This window comes from Antechinus flavipes, chromosome 2 (genome assembly GCF_016432865.1).
Source record: "Antechinus flavipes isolate AdamAnt ecotype Samford, QLD, Australia chromosome 2, AdamAnt_v2, whole genome shotgun sequence".
NCBI lineage: Eukaryota > Metazoa > Chordata > Mammalia > Dasyuromorphia > Dasyuridae > Antechinus > Antechinus flavipes.
The window spans coordinates 316,917,966-316,938,955 of record NC_067399.1 but is presented as its reverse complement, the minus strand read 5'-3'; the positions used below and the strand labels follow the sequence as shown (position 1 = coordinate 316,938,955).

Here is a 20,990-nt window from a genome sequence, read left to right as displayed (position 1 = left end):
GTAAAAAAAAATTAGCAATAAAAATTTTAAAAGGAAATATTTCTTATATATAAAGTGTTAAACATAGCTGCTAAAGCTTGATGCCCACATAAGAATGTACCACTTAAGATTCATGTGTGTGAATACCCTGAGAGTTCTAAGATATTGGCTTCTAAGCTCAGTGCCACTTGTGAATACATGTGGATCTGTTGTTCATTGAGTCTACTATCTGGGATGGCAACATTCTTTGATGATAATCCTGGGATGGTATCCCTCATAATTAAGGAGCCTGAAAAAAATCTCAGGACACATCCAATCTACAACATGCTCCAGCAAGTTTTTGTCCCATTTTCCACACAAACACTTTCATGAAGGAAAGTCTACTACCTTAAATGGCAGCCCATTCCACTTTTAGACCACTCTAATTATAAGAAAGTTCTTACACCAGAAGCAACGATAGATCTGGCTTCAGAGTCAGACTGATTTGGGTTCAAGTTTCTCCTCTGACACATGTTCGGCTACATGATCCTGGGCAAGTCACTTCATGCAATATTCTAGGTATCTCTATATGACTATGATCTGCAAAGGAAATTGGTTAAGGAAGTTTTATTTACTCAAGAGTGAGGAAACACCACCAATGACATCACACCAGACTCCAATGAAATCACAGGTTTAGGGTCTATCACTTTGATGTCTTCCTTATGGCATCCATATCTGTGTCTCTTCCAGTTTTACCCATTGCAGTAATTATGTTGCCTGGGAACAACCAGGACAAGTTCTACTTCTCTTCCACATAAAAGCCCTTCAAATACTTGAAGACAGCTATTCTATCACCTTGCTATGGTCTTATTCCCAACTCTACTTAGCACTCTCCATATATCTCTAGAATGCTTTGTATTTTCTAAGATGTAACAACTAAAGAGAACCTGGGTCAAAATGGGTACATAATTTACACATAAAGGGTGCTGCCATAAATACATTAGGAAAGCATGGAATAGTTTACCTGTTGGATCTATGGATAAGGGAGGAATTTATGACTATATACATGTATATGTATGTCATAACAAACATGACATAAAGAGCATTACAAAATGTAAAACATAATTTTGATCATATAAAATGTAAAAGACTTTGCACAAACAAAAGTAATGCAACCAAAATTAAAAGGAAAACAGAAAATAGGAAATTTTTTTTTGCAACAAGTATCTCTGATAAAGGCCTTATTTATCAAATATATAGAAAATTGAGTCAAATTTATAAGAATAGAAGTCATTCCCCAAATGATAAATGATCAAAGGATAGGGATAAACAGTTTTCATACAAAGAAGCCAAAGCTATCTATAATAATATAAAAATGCTCTAAATCGTTATTGACTTTAGAAATGCAAATTAAAACAACTCTGAGGTACCACCTCACACCTCTCAGATCAACTAAGATTGACTAAGATGACAGGAAAAGATAATGATATCTTTCTGGGGATGTGGAAAAACTTGGACACTAATGCATTGTTAGTGGAATTGTGAAATAATCCAACCGTTCCTGAGAGCAATTTGGAACTATGCCCTAAAGACTATAAAACTGTGCGCGTCCTTTAACCCAGCAGTGCCATTACTGGAAAAGGATGTATTTGAATAAAAATATTTATAACAACTCCTTTTTTGTGGTGAGAATTGAAAAATTTAGGGGATGTCCATCTTTAAGCAATACTGAATAAGCTATGGTATATGATTGTGATGCAATATTATTGGGCTATAAGAAATGACAAATAGGATGTTTTCAGAAAAATCTGGAAAGACTTACATGAATTGAAGCAAAGTGAATTGAACAGAACCAGGAAAACATTATATATAATAACAGCAATATCATATGATGATATAATGTAAATGACTTAGCTTTTCTCAGCAATTCAAAGATCCCAAAGGACTCCATGATGAAACATGAGATCTGGTATTGTCTATATATAGAGTGAAGCATACTATTTTCTTTTGTTTCTGTTGTTGTTCAAATCTTCTTGTACCCAATGAATAATATAGAACTATTTTACATGATTTGATATGTATAATCTATGTCAGATTGTTTGCTGTCTTAGAGAGGTGGGGAAGGAATGAGGAAAGAATAGAATCTGAAACTTAAAACAAAAAAAAATTGCAAATGTTAAAAACTGTTTTAATATGTAATTGGGGGAAAATGTTATTTTTAAAAAGAGAATTTGTATGTTGATAAGGAAAATTTATACTAGTGTTGTGCTTTGTAGTTTATAAAATGTGAATACAGATTTTTTTTTTATTTAATGGATAGGGTCCAGAGTAAAATGTCTAATAGGATTAGCAAGATTTAAAAATGATAATGATGAAGAAAACAGAAAAGAATTGGAACTTTTTCATTGGAAAAAGAGAAAGCTGAAACATGACTCAAAAATATTGCCAAACTTATGAAGGCATTTTAAAATAGAGAATAACTTATCAAATGGTCTTTGTTCGTACTGCAGGAAAAGAGGAGACATGTGGCTATAAGTGGGAATTAGATCTTAGGAAGGGTGATTAAATTGTAAGGATTGTGAAAGATAATAGTGATAGAAAAACAGAAGAGAGCAGAAGGGAATAAGCATTTAAGTGCTTACTATGAGGCAGATAGTATAAAACTATAATCTCATTTGATCTTTACAACAACCCTGGGAGATTGGTGCTCTTATTATTACCACTTTACAATTGAAGAATTTGAGGCAGATTTGTTCAAGATCATACATCTATTATATGTCTGAGACCACATTTGAACTCAGATCTTCAGACTCTGGGCCCTGGATATTAGCTGCCTAGAATAAATAGAACAGGTAAGAAAATTGCCTTTCAGAAATGTTTCAGAATAAGATCAACATCCCTTGGTTTGAAGTAATTGAAGCACAGCTTTGCCCATAGTAAAGAGGTTCTGAATTATAGGAGCCTTCAACATCTCCCTGCATGAATTCTGTGAGTCTAAGATTATCTGATTAAGTTGTCAGATCTTTGGCATTCTAGAAGAATAGGCTCTGAAATAAAACCCATAGGGGTTAAGCATACTACCCATGGCAAGAAACCAAGAAATTCCTATATCTTCTTCTAGCCAAACCACTGTGTCAACACAACTTTGGACAAGTTGCCTGACCTCCGGCATGTCTCAATCACCAAAGCTGGGGAAATGAATGAAAAAATAGTATCTTAAGCTAAAAACCAGTAAACACATCTGAGCAACGTTTCCTAGAAACATATTTAGAGACAGAAATGACTTTGACATATTTCACACTTAAACAGAAGCACATCATAAAAAATATGGAACCCAGAAGCAAGTATATGTATTTTTTTCAGTTGTGCCCAACTCTTCATGATCCCATTTGGAGTTTTTATGGCAAAAATATTTGTAATTGTTTACCATTTCCTCCTGCAGCTCATTTTACAGATGAGAAAATTGAGGCAAACAGGGTTAAGTGACCCGCCCCAGCATCAAATAGCTACTAAATGTCTGAGGCTAGCTTTGAATTCAGGAAAATGTGTCTTCCTAATTCTAAGCTGGTCACTCTTATCTACTGTGCTACCTAGCTTTCTCAATATATACAAAACACACACATTCTCTGTCTCTCTCTGTCTTTGTCTCTCCCTCCCTTCTCCTTCCCTTTTCCCCTCGCTCCCTCTTTTTCTTTCTCTCACTTTGTCTCTCTTTCTTCTCTCTCTCCCCCCATATATAGATTGATATAGATTTGGATGATATAAGTACAGACAGATATAGATAGATAAGAGAAAAGTAGAGGTAGAGATAGAGAAATATAGAGATATACATATATATCATGAATGTATGAATGAATTCATATGCCTTTCTACTAGAATGTCTTCTTTCTGATGAAAAGTAATCATTTTTTGAGCATAATAGATAGTTTATACCGTAGCATGGTCATCATTTAGGAAATATGAACTTGAGAGAAGCCAAAGGTAAAGACATTTGAGCATAATAGAATAAATGGAGTCAGAAAAACCTGGGATTGAAACCTGCCTCAGATACTTACTCGCTGAGGGCCCTTGGCAAGTCACACAACCCCATAGAGTAAGTCATTGGCTAACAAAAAAACTAGATCATACTAGCATCTATCTTACAGTTTATTGTGAGAACCAAGTGAGATAATACTTGAAAACCTTTAAGGTCTATATAAATAGAAATTATTATTTTTGGATTAATGTTCAGTCCCATACATTTGGGAGCTAGTATGCAGTATGGGCCCTTGATTCCTCTTCTTGGAATCGTGCTCAGATTCTCCCCCCTCTAATTCCATTGATTTCCCCACGCCTATTTGTATGGACATGCAATTACCTTTGAATTTGATCTCCATCACCTCGTGAATGCTCTCCAAGATATCTCCATTGGGTTGGAAGGTATGGCATGGGCAATGAATGCTGATTTCCAGCCCCAAGTTGGATTCTGTGGAGGAAAGAGATGGTTTGTGAGATTTTGCTTTCTGGGGAAGTACACAGCCAGCACAGATGTAAACCTAGACTCTTTCCTCTTAATAGTAGAGAACAAGAGTAGGGCTCTGTAAAATATAATGGGAAGTGAAACAAGCCCCCAAAGCTAATTATTATGGGCAATCTACCCTTGGAGGGAAAAGAAATTCCAAAAATTCATTTATTCAATAAACATTAAATAGATACCTGTGTTAGATGGGAGTCAGGAGGTTGGAGAAAGATCCAAGAAAAATGAGACCCAATTCCTGCTCTCAGTTATAATTATCAATAATTCTAGTGATAAAAAATGTCCTCCTATGAATCACAAAGAAATTCAGAATGAATTCTCCTTTCCTTTTTTCTAGGATAAATGAGCTGCTACTAAGGATACATGAGCATCATTAATGAAGAAATCTATTAGAGGGCAACTTCATTTCTTACTATGAAAAGATCAACATCGATAAATGTTTAGGGGGCACATTTATATGTGTATTAGACTTTCTAGAATAGTTTCCTGATCGGAATGAGTTTCTATTCATTGCACATTTTTAACCTATATTGGATTTCTTGCTGTCTAGGGGAAGGGGGAAGTGAGGAGAGAAGGAGAAAAAAATTGGAACACAAAGTTTTGCAAGGGTAAATGTTGAAAAATCATCTTTGCATGTATTTTGAAAAATACAAAGCTATTATTATTTTAAAATTTTAAAAAGAAGTTTACATTCTATTACAAAGACTTTCTCCCTAGTTATTTTAGACATTCATTTTTAAAATACGTTTCTGGCTATTGAAAACAAACATGGTTTCATGAATCATCAGCTACAGTAGCAGCTACTAGTTCCCAATTAGTTCAAATAATAGATCCACTGAAGTAGCCATATGTATTCTTATTCACATATTTTTATTTCCTTCTCAGGTTATTTTTACCTTATTTCTAAGTATGATTTTTCTTGTGCAGCAAAATAATTGTATGGATATGTATACATATATTGTATTTAACATATTTAACATATATTGGTTTACCTGCCATCTAGGGGAGGGGATAGGGGAAAGGAGGGGAAAAGTTGGAACAGAAAGTTTTGCAAGGGTCAATGCTGAAAAATTACCCATGCATATATCTTGTAAATAAAAATCTGTAATAAAAAAATTTTAAATGTCATAGAAAACATAACAAGTATATGTTATTATCTGCAACATTATAAAGGAATACATGTACTCTTCATCAGATTCTCCCAAAACCTTGACCAAACAAAAATCTTGAATATATTTCAAAAAACCCCTATTTACTAGAATCAGAGGGCAAAGTGACAACAGAAACAATCTACTGATTATTCTAAAGAAACCTCAAAATGAAAATTCCCAGGGCTGTTGTTATTGTCAAAATTTGGAGATTTTTGGCTAAAGAAAATAACACAAGTAGTCAGAAGAAAATATTTCAAAGGCCAAGAAACAATAGTCAGGATTATACAAGACTTGATAAAAATTAATATAAAGGAGAAAAAATCTTGGAATATAACATTACAAAAGGTAAAAAAAATTATAACCAAGAATAGTTTACAAAATGGAATATGATTAATTGAACCTTTAATGGAATAGAGGACTTTCAAATATTCTTGATGAAAAGATCAGAGCTTAATAGAAACTTTGAAATTAAACAGGGGTCAAGAAAAACCTAGAAAGATAAATAATTTAGACAGTTTGATGGAGCTAGATGACAAATGATCCCTTCATAATCTCCAAGGTTCATAAAGGGAATTAAATAAGACAAGCCAAGGGCTTAAAAGGTAGTTTTGTTTTGCATTGGTGCTCTTGAGAGAAAAAAAAGGAGGGAGAAAGGAATATACTAAGGATGAAACAAGGAATAAAAAATGTCTCATAAGGGGCAGACAGATCGACACACAGTTTGATACAATAATACATTAAAATTCAAGAGGGACATAGCGCATAGGGAAAGAAAAGGAGATGGGTTTAAGAGAGAGAGTAAAGTTTTAGAGGGAATAATCATAAGCAAAATAAGAGACTTCAGAAATAGAATATAAAAAAGCGAGTTAAAATCAAGGTATATTCAATCCGTGAATGTCAAGGGGCATAGTGGAAAAAGTCAAGTAAACTGGAAGTGAAGCCAAAGGGGCTGCTGGATGTTATGGGAGCCATCTGCCAGTGGCTGCTGGGGAGCTAACTGAGCAGCAGAATGGATCTCTTCATGTGAGAGAATGAGGATGATACAAGGAGACTGAGAGGCAGTTGCGTTGTTTGACCTCTCTCCTCTTCCCTCTTGCCTTGGATTTATTTCATTCCCAATCCACAAGGAATATCTGTGTCAGTAAAGGCTAATTTACAACTCCTTCAGAGGTGTTACAATTCACAGCTGTGGGGACTTCCAGGGCACCGACCTGCCCCTTCACACTTAGGCATGGTCCTTAACAGAAAACAGTATTTCAGACACTGTTTCAGGGATATTATGGCCCTGCTGGACTTCACTTCCTACACCTTGGCGATTTTCTGGAGAACTTTGCTAGGAGTGTATAACCTTCCCTCTTCAATTCTAGACTCATGCTCAAAGCAACACTGCCATTGTTCTGGAAGAGGTTATCAATCAACTCCCTGGGGTTCTAATCACCATCCCTGGGTAACTGGTGTCTGATCCAGTACAGAATACCTGAGAAATGGTATATGGATAAAGCACCTGAGATGAAAGTGGAGAGATGAAGGAGTATCAAGGGACAGACTCTGGAGTCCAGTAAACATTCTGTACCAGTTCCAGTCTTAGCAATATAATTAGAAGCTTTTTTCAATTGAGTTTATAGCCAGACCTAGGGGCATAATCAAAAAAGCTTTTATTAACCATATAATTAGTATACTCTTTTATCCAGTTAAGATAGATGGAGACAAAAGTCGTTTATAAAGCCACTTTGTGTAACAGGGACCTCTCCAGTATTAGAAGTATTCAACAACAGGATGGATAACCATGCCATAAATGCTGTATTTGAGATTCCTACACTGGGTGAAAAATTGGACTAAATGACTTCCAAAGGTCTCTTCCAGCTTGAATTCTATTTGATTCTATGAATTAAGAGATCAAAGATGAGATATGTTGGTAGAGTTAAGGGTGAGGATCAGATGAAAATAGATACAAATATATATATGGAAAATTGTCTGGCCAGATCCAACCAACACGTCTTAAAAAGAGAATAAACAGGAAGTCACAGGAAAAGATTCAAAAAAGCATGAAGGACAAAAAAGAGGAAAGCAAATGAATGATGGTAGAGACAGAGAGGGCCAATGTCCCCACTTTATTGAGAACAAGAATGATTATACGTTTGCAGCGTTTCACTTATCATGATACCATGAAAGCTAAGAGTTCAGCTTTCCAGCTATGTGGGATTTTAAAATAATCAAGATTGATGGGCCTACTACCTGGCAGTTTAAGGATCTTAGATTAGAATGAGGGAGGCAAGTATAAATGTAGAATGAATAAATAATAACTATATATCAAGTAGTTAAATTCAAGTAATTTGCATGGAGGGGGCACTAGCAGTTGAGGGAATCAAAAAAGGCTTCATGAAAATGATGCTTGGGCTATAGGAAAACAGGTAAGAGTTATGAATTCATTCAGTCATTCAGTCATTTGGTACTATGCCTAAAAAGTTATTAACTCATGCCCATATTTTAATCTAGATGGCTCCTAAACCCAAAGAGATCAAAGAAAGTAGAAAGGGATTCATTTGTACAAAAATATTTAAGAAATTTTGTGTATGTGAGATCTCAAAAAAATGGAAACTGAGGAAGTACCCTTCAATTAATGAATGACTGAGCAAGTTATAGAATATGAATATAATAGAATACTATTGTATTGTAAGAAACAATAAAGGAAGCAGTTTCAAAGAAAACTAGGAAGATTTGTATGAACTGATATAGAGTGAAGTGAATGGAAACAAGAGAACAAGTTGTACAAAAATGACAATATTATATAGACAACTTTGAAAGACTTGGAAATTTTGATCCATACAATGACCAATTGCTTTTCCAAAGAAGTGATAGACTCAAAGTAAAAATTAAAGCTTTTTTTTTTTTGACAAGGTTAATACAAGAATTTGTTTTGCTAAATTTTTTATTGTTCATTTTTTTCCCAGATGTATCTAGCTCTTTATGACCCTATTTGGGGATTTCTTAGCAAAGATACTGAAGTAGTTTAGTCATTTCTTTGTCTAGCTCATTTGTAGAGATGAAGAACTAAGGCAAATAGGGTTAAGTGACTTGCCCAGGGTCACACAAATCAGAGACCAGATTTGAACTCAGAAAGAGGAGACTTCCTGGCTCCAGGACCACTCTATTCATTGCACCTCCTAGCTACCTCTTTGCTTAATGATTTATATTTGTAATAGTATTTTTTTTCCCCCTTTCCTTCTCAGGAAATGGGAGAAAAGGCAGGAAGAAGAGAAGGCAGGTTTTCTTTGATTGAAAAAAATCAAATTTCATTAAAAATATAAAATGACATATGAGTTGTGTCTTAAAGGAAGAAAAGGATTCTAAGGTAGAGACAAAGAATGGCAATTAGTCATTTTAAGATTGCAAGATAAATTCCTGAAATATTGGGAATTCTAGGAACTTATCCCATGCTAGAAGAAAAGGAAAAGGAAAAACAAACTAGATAAATAGTAACTTTTTGCTAACCCTTCCTTGACTCCTATCTTGTTTGGAGTTCCCCTTCTGCTCCTTTGGGAAAGCACCCCAGAAAGTATTAAGGAGCCCTCTCCACTCTGCTCCCCAGAGTACATTTCAGTTGTAGGGATTGCTAACAAGATGCGTATAATCAAAGTCCCTCTGTTTGCTAATCTTTCTCATCTCAAATCAGATTAAAACTCAAATTCTTCTTCACCTGTGGAAATAGGGGAAGCAGCCCATGAGGACCCTATACAATCTTGCCCAAACACTTCCCCAGCTTAGAAATGAGGATGGAGTGGTGGTAAGGCTCAATGGTCAGCATTCCCTGAGCCCTGGCACCTGAAACTACAATCAAAGGGATATCCTGGCCCCAGTCACCCCAGCTTTCAGCAGGTTCTATCCAGGAACTGCTTGGGACGAATCTGGATACCCCTGCACCACCCAGCATGTCAGTGTGATGTGAGAAAGGCAGTCAGCCTCTGCCTTTGGTAAGACTACCATTCTCTGTTTCAGTTGTGGATATGTACTAGCTAGGTAATTTATGGCAAATTGTTTTATCTTTGCCCAGTTTTCTGACTGGTAAAGAGAAATAATAGTTGTTGCTAAGACTACATGATTTCAAAAGTGCTTAGCATAAAATGTACTATATAAATATTAACTGCTTTATTGGATGTAATTGATTTATATTTGGTAATTTTTCATCAAAGTTTTTTTTTTTTTAGATGTGACTAACTGATAAATGATTTCTAAAGTATTTTGGAAATTTGTCTGGATAAGATAGTAAAAGCAATTTTAAAGAAGCTCTAATTAAAGCCCACTACAGAGATATGTAAATTGTAATCTATTTGTGCCAACTTTAGGAAAACCGAAAAGCAGTTTGCCACTACTTTAAAAACGCTAATTATCTAGAGTCAGACTTCTGAGGGCCTTGTCAGAAACTAACAACTTTTCCTGGCTCACAAAAGAGAAATAATTTATGTAGATTGGAAAATAACCAAATTGCCATTCAGTTTGTCTAGGACATTTAATCAGAATCTAGGGAATCTCATTAATTAAAGTTGTCAATTTTAAAATCTGTTCTATCTCAATTTTAAGAATTGTTTTCTCCCTAAAACAAAAGAGAAACTTATTTAAAGGAACAGAAACTACAGTTAAGACTATTTGGCTATTACTTAGGAAAAATTCTAAAATTGTTAGTTACTTTTACAAGTTAATTTGTTATTGTCATCATCTTAAACCTATAACTTACCTCCATGCATTAGATATGCAACACCTTTCCCCCTTTATAGAATGGGTACGTAACAACACAGCCCATGACAACATTAAGGATAGTTGGGGTGGACAACAACAAGCTCTCACCCTTTCCTGGGGTCTCTGTCAGCTCCCCTTAATTTGTAAGCTTGCCAGTTTTCTTGAAACCATCAGGGCAAGCAAGAGCATCAGCCCTGAGAAATGAGCCTGTTTAGGATTTTTAGTTTCTAAACATGGAATGTGTGTACTAAGAATTTATAAGCCTGTATAATGACTGATCCTTCGCACTTGGATAAGTTTAAACATATACAACAGGTTAAATAAAATCTCCTGTGTGTGTAAGTCCTGGTAAACTTTTAAAATAATGTATCTAGCCCAAAGCCATGATTAGTAGAATATGCTATTAGGGAGAAAATCTTTTGAAACTGTAACTGATGTTCTTTTGAATTCTAAATTTGATTACTTGGTCATTAAATCAGAAGCCCACCCTTCGAGAGAGAAATGCCATAAATTACTCAAAATGTCTAGATGGACAACTTATCTGGACAAAAAAGCTGGGACAACCTTAGTCTTTGCTTAAGCAGGATAAGTTTCAGTTTCCCAGTTCTTTTTCTTTGTTTCCCACCTGATTATTTCTGAGTTTGGCTAATTATTACTGCATTATTGATGGGGTGAACCTGAAACTATCCTTGACTTTTGGGGTGAGCCCTGAAACTCTCCTGACAGGGACCCACCCTTCAGGGCAGTTAAGTGGTTTCATTAAGATTGGCCCAGGACCACTCCTACTTAGCTCGAACTTTAGTGGTCTTATTCTACTATAAATCTAGCCTGGGGGCAGTGACAACATTGAAGTAATTTCATTCAATTGAAACTTCAGTCTCAGATTTCCTATTTAAAGGGCAATTTGGGGGCTCATTTCTTTGCAGAGGCCCCCAAACAGGACCATGCCATGCTGAGGAACCTCTCTTTGGCACAGCTGCCTGCCAGGACTCCTGCCTGCTGTGAAGACATTCTCTTCTCAGCGTTAACTTTCTCTCTCTGCCAGGATTTCTTTGCTAGGACCTTTATCTCTCTGTCAGGACCTTGCCACTGAAGAAGAAAGTCTCCTAGCAAAAGCTGACTTCTCAGTGCCAATAAATTTCCTTTTGCCAGTCTAATATTTTGGGTTCGTGAATTCTTTCATGATGGACCTGCTCTGACCAAAGAGGGGTTCCCACAACTCTCTGTTCTGCCACTGACTGCATCATTATCAGCTTTCAAACAGATCTAAAGATGCTTTATCCAGTCATCCTTATGTGCTCTCAGGTTGGGACCTGAAGGATCTGGTTTGATGCTATTTTAATCATGTCCCTGCTTTTTTCTCTATAGCAAATTTTTCTAATCAGAGCAAATGGTCAGTAGAAGCCATGAGCCCAATACAAGTATCCCAGGGGAAACAGTAATGATTCTCTATCTTAGATCTTAAAAATGCTTTCCTTTGCATGCCATTGCATAAAGATTCAAACTCAAACTTTTTTTTTGCCCTTGAAGGGGCAAATCCAGGGGAACACAGCCCCCCCCACCAATGCACAATGGGGGCAACAAGATTGTTGGATGTGCCCTCAGCATCCCCAGGACAGCCCACGTAAGTGACCTGATGCATTATTTCCAAAGGCCCCTTTCCCAAACATTACTGTCCCCACCCTGGATGCTGCCCCATTTGCACTACCTCCCCCCCAAGGGAATAACTTTAACCTGACTATCCCCTGTTTTCTTGCCAGAAAGGATCTCTTACCCACATACTAATTGTAGGATATCCATTCCCAGATTATTCTGGCAAACGAGCTCATAATGCTTCTACGCCACCTTCCTTGAAGCTTCTTCATGACCTCCTGAGAACTATTTGTTTCCTCCAGAACTTTCCAACCATTTGCTCACCCTGAATACCATCGGCTAACTGATCCTGCACCTCTCTGAATGCTGCTGCTGCCATCTTCAAGTCACGTCTCTCCCCTCCTTAGTCTGGACCCCACTGGGCAGGGACAACTCTACATTTATCAGCCTGAAGCAGCTCCAGAAGATGAGCCCTTTGTTCCTAATGAATTTGGGGTTCAAACTGCTTGAGAGAAAAAATGTAATATAGCAATGATTTTTGTGGTCCACTAATTTTAGGCAGGTTTCTGTTCTAATAATAAGTCAGTGGTCCTAAATCTTCTGGCTTTAGAGTCTGCCTCAGGAAACTCCCATGCCCAATCTGTCTGATTCTGAATAGACCACTCCTCAGTCAGATAGCTTCTGGCCTCAGGATAGTCCCACAGATCAAACTCCTGAGAAAATAGTGAATAGACCACTCCTCAGTTCATTGCTGACTGTTGGTGATAATCTGTTAATCAATGATAACCAAAGTCCTCTGGGCCATAGGATTAGCATGTCAATGATAGAAAGCTGGATAAAAGGGTCTCCTCTCTCTTAGAACTTTGCTAATTGATTTTGGAATTCAGCCCACTTGTAATGGGCATTACAATTACAATAAATTTTGCCCCTTGACTAGGAAATGGGTTCAAGCCTTGCAAATTCTTTGAGATATCTTGCAGCACCGGTCTGTGATCCCAACCTTTTGAGGTCTCCTTCCCAACCTTACCAATCAGTACAAAGGTACAGAAATGGGGGATGAGATGTCCTATGTAAGAAATATAGCAAAATGAAAGACTTTGTCCTCCTGGGATTAAGGAAATTTTGTCCCAGCTATGGCAGTTAGGTGGGGCAGTGGATAGAGCACTAGGATCTTCCTGAGTTCGAATCTGGCCTTGGACACTTACTAGCTATCTAATCCTGGGCAATTCACTTAATTTGTTTGCCTTAGTTTTCTCATATGCAAAATGAACAAGAAATGGTAAGCCATTCCAGTATTAGTGTCTTTGAGAAGAAACCCCCAAATGGGGTCTGGAAAAGTCACACTGAAAACCACTATTTGTAAAGGGCTGAAACTCTTGAGTCATTGCACTGAGGTCGGTTCAAGCACTTAGGGCTAACTACCAATCGGACAATACTCTATGAGCATGTGCTTGGAAAATGGCCCTTCCTACTATCCATACTGACTCAATAATCATGTATACAGAGGATTGTAGGAGGGACTGGGGGTGGAGTAAGACTAGCCAGGGTCACTTTGGCTGTAGACGAGGAAGAAGGAAGTTGCGGAGATTCTGCTTCCATCCTGTTCAATCCTGTGTCTAAAAACCAAGAATAAAGACTAAGGATTTTTTGCTTATTCTGACTCCAGCTGATTCATTTATCCTGGGGGTTAGCGCGGTCATCACAACTGTCACAGCAAAAATCCCAGCTGTGCTGTTAATTCAAGAAAGTTGCTCAAACTCTTTGGCCCTCAAGTTTTTTGGAAACATTACTACCTGCCCTACCTACCTTAATAGGTTGTTTTTGATAACAAAATTAGCACAAGAAAGTGCAACAAAAATATGAAATATCATATAAGTGTAAGGCATTTTTGTTTACCTCCCACATTCTGATGGAAATATTTGTTTAAGGAAACAAAGAGCTCTGTTAACAGAACTACTATGAATAGTTAATAATGGAGCAACTTCTGTTAGGAAAAGCTAATAAACTTGGATTTTATAATTACTTATGACTGCAGTATAGATGGAATAGACTTCACTAAATCCTAGGCTCCCTATGTGACTGATTATTAACTATTTATGAATATATATATAAATGATCTTGATTTCTTCACATGAGGAACTCCCAAAGTGATTGTTTCCTTGACCACTTCCATTAATGCAGATGGCAGCCTATCTGTTGCCTTGTGGATCAAAGTAGTTAGAAATATTGGTCACTGCAAACTTCTCATAGTGTGGCAGTCATGAGAATAAACCAATAGAAAGAAATCCAGATGAATCTAATTAACACCAGGCAGTTAATCTAAAAGGAATTTAATATTCATAGGCCTCTCCTTTCTGTTCCCTTTTTGTTAGGTTTTTATGAAATTCTGCCGGAATGGGAAGCCTCAGGGCATGTTCTGCAGGGTATTGTTTGTATTCTGGGGGAAGCAGCTGGAGAACGTAATAGGGTGACTTGGAAAAGGAGCACTGACAGACCCTGCCCTTCATACACTTGTGGAAAGATCTTAAGCCACCAACCCTCAATCTTACTTACTATTTTGTACCACTTTAAAAAATACAAACAATATCTGAATAATAGATATAAGGCACTATGCTTGATGAGAGGAAGACTCTGGGTACAAATACTGCTTCAATTATTGCTCCAATGTTTTTCAGTTGAGTCCAACTTTTATGACTCCTTTTGGGGTTTTCTTGGCAGAGATGCCATCTCCAATCTTCAACTCTTTGTTTTGTTTTGTTTTGTTTTGTTTTTTTGCTGAGGCAATTGAGGTTAAATGACTTGCCCAGGGTCACACAGCTAGGAAGTGTTAAGTGAGGGCCTCCTCACTTCAGGGCTGGTGCTCTATCCACTGTGCCACTTGGCTGCCCCTATCTTCAACTCAGTTTTACAAATGGGGAAACAGAGGCAAACTTGCCCCAGGGTCCCATAGCTATTACAAGTCTGAGGCTGGATTTGAACTCAGTCAGACTCCTTCCTGACTCCAAGCCTAGCACTCTAGTCACTGCACCATCTAGCTGCTCTAAACTAAAACTTCTAAAAATTTTTCCACTCACGACCCCCTTTTTGCCTGGGAAATTTTGAAGCAATCCTGTAGACATAAATCAAACATATATAAATCATAATTTCATGACCCCCTACATTCAGTCATGACCCACAACTTAAGAAGTTTTGTTCTAAAGCCCACTTCACACATTTATTAATTGAACCTCTGTTTCCTCACCTATAAAATTATTAGTGAAGACTATTTTCCCCAGCTCTAAATCTATGGTCCTGTAAGTTATAGACAAGTTGTAATTTGCATTGGTGAAAGGTAGTCAATGGAGTGAGCCCTCAGTATATTCCTCCACTGAGACATCCAAGCCCTTTTTCTGTTTTCATCAATAAGGGTCACACAGGTAGCCTTGGATTTAGTGAAGTCCCTACTAACACATCCTGGCCTAAGTCACATGTGCCATTAAGAGTGGACAGAAGTCACCATTCCCACCAGGCAGGGAGAAGGGAGGGCTTACCTCGATGCAGAAGCCATTCCCGAACCGTGTCAGTGACATCAAAGGACAGCCACTCAGCAGTGCCCCGAGTGGGCAGGTTCTTACCACTGATGTAGCGCTGTTTGGCGATGTGCTCATCAGGTCGCAGGATCTGAGGGTCAGAGAGAAGAGAGCTCTCAATCAATATTTATTAAGCACCCACCATGTTCCAGGGAGGCACTGGGCCAATTCCTAGGGATACAAAAAGAGGCAAAAGACAGATCCTTCCCGTAAGATGCTCATAATCTAATGAGGGAAGCAAGGAAAAAGAGGATGTATACAAAAAACCTATGTACAAGATAAATGGGAAATAATTAACAGATTTGGGAGATAGGACAATCTGATGAGATAATATTTTATTTGTAAAGTATTTAGCGTAGCCTCCGACTGAGAGCAGATACTTAATAAATGCTGGTTCCCATCCCTTCCCTACCCCTCACTTCAATCAATCAATCTGGGAACATTTATTAAGCACCTACTCTATGCCATCCTGTACTCTGTGTTTGTACAAATAAAATAATGGAACAATCAGTACCCTCTAGGAGCTCACATTCTATAGGGAGACAGGAAATGTGTATGTGTATGTACAAGCACACACACACACGTGTGTGCACGATATACTTGCACAATATACATGTCTCCACATATGCACATATAGAGATGGATATGTGTGGATGTGCACAGTGTGTGTATGTATGTGTGTGTCTGACTGTCTGTATACATATTCAGGCAGCCAAATTGTGCTGTGGATAGAGTGCTGGGCCTGGCATTGAAAACATGATTTCAAATTTGGATTCAGATACTTATTAGCTGTGTGACTCGGGCAAATCACTTTACTCTGTTTGCCTCAATTTCCTCATCTGTAAAATGAGCTGGAGAAGGAAATGCCAAACTGCTCCAGTATCTTTGATAAGAAAACCCCCAAAGGGGTCATGAAAAATTGAATACGACTGAACAACAATAATAACAGGCACTTGCATCTATATTAAATGTATGTAGAATAAATATAAAGTATATTTATGGGCAGTAGTTTGAGAGGGAGAGCATTTGTGTTTGGGGAAGGACCAAGAAAGATTTCATGTAGAAGGTGATGTTGATTCTACATCTTGAATAATGGCTAGCACATAAAACACTTTTAGATTTTCCCAACATTTTACAAATACTTCAACTGATCCTAACAACTAAGAGAAGTAGATGCTATGATTATGCCCATTTAGCAAGTGAAGAAATTGAGGCAGATGGAGACTAAGGGATTTGCCCAGGGGATGAAGTCCTGGGAAATTAGGAGGTTGGTAGAGAAAGCCTAAAGAACTGATAAAATTACTCCCTGAGACAAGCGGGGAAAGGCACTGATGGGGATCAGTCCAACCTTACAGTCCCACCCCTGTGGAAGTCTTGGGAAATCTAGGTTAAATTTCCCCTATAAATCTGCAAAGATGCTGGATCACTTCTGAGGTTAGCCTGCCATGGCATTCTGCCTTGCCTGTCTCTCTCTTCCCCTTTCCCTTTTTTTTTTTTTTTTTTTTTTTGTTTCTTTGGTTAGGTTTTTTGTTTGTTTGTTTTTGTTTTTGTTTTGTTTTGTTTTTGCTGAGGCAATTGGGGTTAAGTGACTTGTCCAGGGTTACACAACTAGGAAGTATTAATTGTTTGAGATCACATTTGAACTCAGGTCCTCCTGACTGCAGGGCTGGTTGGTGCTCTATCCAATGCATTACCTAGCTACTCCGAGATAGAATGTTTTATGTGAGAAATGTAGCAAAATGAAAGACTGCTCCACTGGGATGACGTTCTCTTGCTAACTAGCTGTGGGACATCAAGAAAATCACACCCTCTCTGGACCTCTACCCTTTTTTTCCCCTTCAAATAAATTGGGACAATACTTGTCCTATATACCTTATATTGTCTTTGATAGTGGGAAAGGACTGCAGTCTTTAGTCTAATTCCTTCATTTTTACAGATAGGAAAACTGAGGCCTGATAAAATTAAATAATCTGACCAAGTTTCAAAGAGAGAGTAAATGCCAGGGATGGTATTGGAATTGAGATCTTCTCACGCTTTCTATTGTAGCCCCCACCTTGCCATTTGTGGAAAATAGGGATTTAGGATTTCTCTCACATATTAAGGTCCATCCTGATCTTTTGCAGATCAGGATCAGGATCCTAGTGGCTGCTAGGAATCAGGAAAAAAAAAAGAATATGATAGCTCTCTTCCAAATGGGAGGATGTGGTCCACCACTTAGGGTAAAGTCTCAGTCATCAGGGAGAAAGTCTTTAGTACTTGTGATGGGAGAAGGGAGAGGAGCCGGGTGTTCACCTGAAAGAGCTCAATTCTCTGCTCTGTCCGTTTGGAGTTGAGGTTGGGTACCCTCAAGACTCGGAATTCAGCTCGGAATAAGTTGGTTCCATTCTTTTCCACTGAGGATACATTGAAGCGGAACACCTTGGAGGTAATCCCTTTGGGACACACACTCAGCTCATCTAGGAGGGAAAGGCAAAGGAAGAAAGAGGAGGTGTTAGGAAACAATCATATCATCTACCCATGGCCCTGAGTCAGTGTTTTCTGCAGGACTAGAAAAAAGTCCCTATACCTATGCCCTTCTACCCCAAACCATCAAGGGCCTCAGAACTTTGACCTAAAGAAGAAGACATCAAAAGATTCTAGAAGACATTGAGAGCAAATATTTGGAGTACATGGTATCAAGAGCAGAGATTGGACGTGTATGGCCATGTGAGACTCGCCATCTTGGTCACCATGCCCAGAAAATAAAAGCATCCCTTGAGTCACCTGCTCCTTGATTCTGTGCCATCTGTTCATTATCTTCATTACTTTAACATCTAGCCCCTTTATCTTAAGCCTGATTCTTTTGCCATTAAAAAATGCAATATCTACTCAGGTATTTCATCTCCCTTAACAGTTCAAACAGAGGGAAAAGCAGAGATGTTTGGAGTGCACCAAGATACCAATTTGCTTCCCTGAAGTAATTGTACCAGCTGTGTAGCTTTGGGTAAAACATTTAACTTCTTTGTTCCTAGTTTTCTCATCTGTCCAATGAGGGGGTTGGACTCTATAGCTTCTAACACTTTTTCTAGTTTTACCTCTATGAGCCCATGGCCCAGGTACCAGATTCCTCCTTCCTGGGTTTCACAGAGGTATACCATGCCTAAGTCACCAACCCCAGGGATCTCAAGTACCCATAAGCATGGTGTCCCTCTCCTTCCCAACATCCATGGCAGTCAAGATTGGATTCTCCAAGAGACTAGTGCCTCTTCTGGCATCCCAGGAGACTGGCCAGTACCAATCCCCATTTCACCCAGGAACAAATATTTAGATGAATTGCTTCACTTCTCTGAGTCTCAGTTTCTTCATCTGTCAAATGGTGGGACTGGATTCCATGTGTTCAAATATCCTTTCCGGATCTAAAACTATCACGCTTTACATTATTCCAGTTATAGCTCTGACCAAAAAGAAAAGAACTCTCAAATTTATAGTAGCTCTTTTCCAGAAGCAAAGCATTGGAAATAGAAAGGATGCCCGACTAGAGAATGGTTGAACAAATTGTGGTATGTGATTATGACTATTGTGCTATAAAAAATGATGAGTAGGAGGCTTTCAGAAAAACCTGGCAAGACTTCCATAAGCTGAGGCAAAGTGAAATGTGCCATATACAAAGTAAGAACAATATTGTAAGATAATTGGCTGTGAATGATTTAGCTAATCTCAGTAATGCAATGATTCAAGACAACTCTGAAGGGCTTTTGGTGAAAAATATTATCCATATCCAGAAAAATATCTGATAGTGTCTGAATATAGATTGAAACATACTTTTTAAACTTTTTTTTTCTTGAGGGTTTTTTTGCGTGTGTTTTGTGCTTTCTTTTATAATATAACTATAACTCCTGAGGCTAAATTTTCCTTAAAAATCTGTCTATGGTCCATGCCAAGTTTGCTGAATCCCTTTTGGGGATATAACCTGCCACTAGACTCTGGTCTTTCCCCTCACCCTTCTTCTATCATAGTGACTTTTTTCTCATCCCCCCACCATGCCTCTCACTCCATGCCCCTGCCACTCATGCCTCATGGTATCTTTCTTCTTATAGCTAGCTAACCCTTTTAGGGTACTAAATCCCTCGAAGGATTTACTCTGCCAGTCAATGGTACACTCCCATCTCATGGAAAATTTCCTTTCCCCTGGTTAATTGTGTGTTCCACTAGGGAATTTTTCCTTTTCATTGTTAATTGTTAAAACCTCTTCTCTTGCTAATTATATGCTCTTACAACTCTTTCACATTCACCATTTCTAGTGTCTATTGTATCTTTTCATTTTGTCTGTAACCTCTTCTAAATAAACTTACCTTTTGTCAAAGAGAATGGCCAGTGTGAATTTGTCACATTACCAAATCCTAACATTTGGTAACTATATCAATCCCAACAATTGGTCTAAATCCCAAACACATCATTTGGAATTGGGAATTGCCCTTTTAAATCACATCACAACCATTTAATAACCTGGAATCTTGGAACACTGAAGTAAAAGTTCAAGGCTCTTTTCGTTATACTTTACTGTGATGAGGGTATAGGATTCACAACTAGAGGTAGTGGTTCAGTGGATAGAGGTTGTTGATTGTCCTTCCTTCTCGAAGAGGACCATGCAAGTATATTGGATTTGAGGGAAGGAGGTCTATGCAAGGTCACCTGCCTCACTTTCCCCTCCAGAGCCATCCAGGTCCAGTGGCCACATAGAGATCAGGATGACTGGAGATGACTCTGGATGAAATGGGAGAGCTTGGCCTTTTTAAGCTAAAGTCTTTAATAGGTCTCACTTTGTCCATACCCATTCAGTGATTAAGATTAGGTAACAACTGAGACAAAGAATCTCCTTTTTCATCTAGTCCCCCCAAAAAACTTCCAAATAAATAAATCTGAGAGGGGAAGACTCTCAGGGTTTCTGGTCAAAGCAGAAATGACCGCTATTTACATTCATTATGAATCAATCCGGATCCAAATAATGACTAAAATGGGGCTTGACTGGGACCTATTGAGGACCAATCAATGAGACTCAGATTGGTTTCGGTTTAAGGCAGGATCCTTGAGAAATCTAACCAGTAAATGCCAAGATATCTTGGGAGGTTTAAGAGGATAGAATGCTGGACCTGGAGTCAGGAAGGCTCAAGTTTAAAGCTGACTTCAGACACTGTTGTGTCTGAGTGACCCTGGGCACAGTTATCTATTGCACAGTAGGCATTATATAATTGTTTACTTACTAGTATATAATTATACATTATTATATTTATTACTACACATAATATAATAATATCATGTTATAACATATTAGATCACAAGTACAATAAATTCTATTATAACATCATAATATAACATAACAATTATATTATATAATATGGGATCTAGTGAATTTGAAACCACAGCAAGTAAATAATGTGGAAATATTCATCTAATATAAATAACACATAAATTATAAATGACCATCATTGC

The 20,990-nt window shown here is 37.8% G+C and overlaps 1 protein-coding gene across 2 annotated transcripts in view; it reads right to left on the bottom strand.

Annotated features, from left to right (window-relative positions):
- The window catches only part of TGFB3 (transforming growth factor beta 3), a 39,472-nt gene that overhangs the window by 8,508 nt on the left and 9,974 nt on the right, over positions 1-20,990 (bottom strand). For both annotated transcript variants that reach the window (XM_051977566.1, XM_051977565.1), the window contains exons 3-5: positions 17,814-17,977; positions 15,483-15,612; positions 4,316-4,423 (exon numbers count right to left, since the gene is read on the bottom strand). In XM_051977566.1, coding sequence (XP_051833526.1) covers positions 4,316-4,423; positions 15,483-15,612; positions 17,814-17,977 — 402 coding nt within the window. The remainder of the gene's footprint in view (positions 1-4,315; positions 4,424-15,482; positions 15,613-17,813; positions 17,978-20,990) is intronic.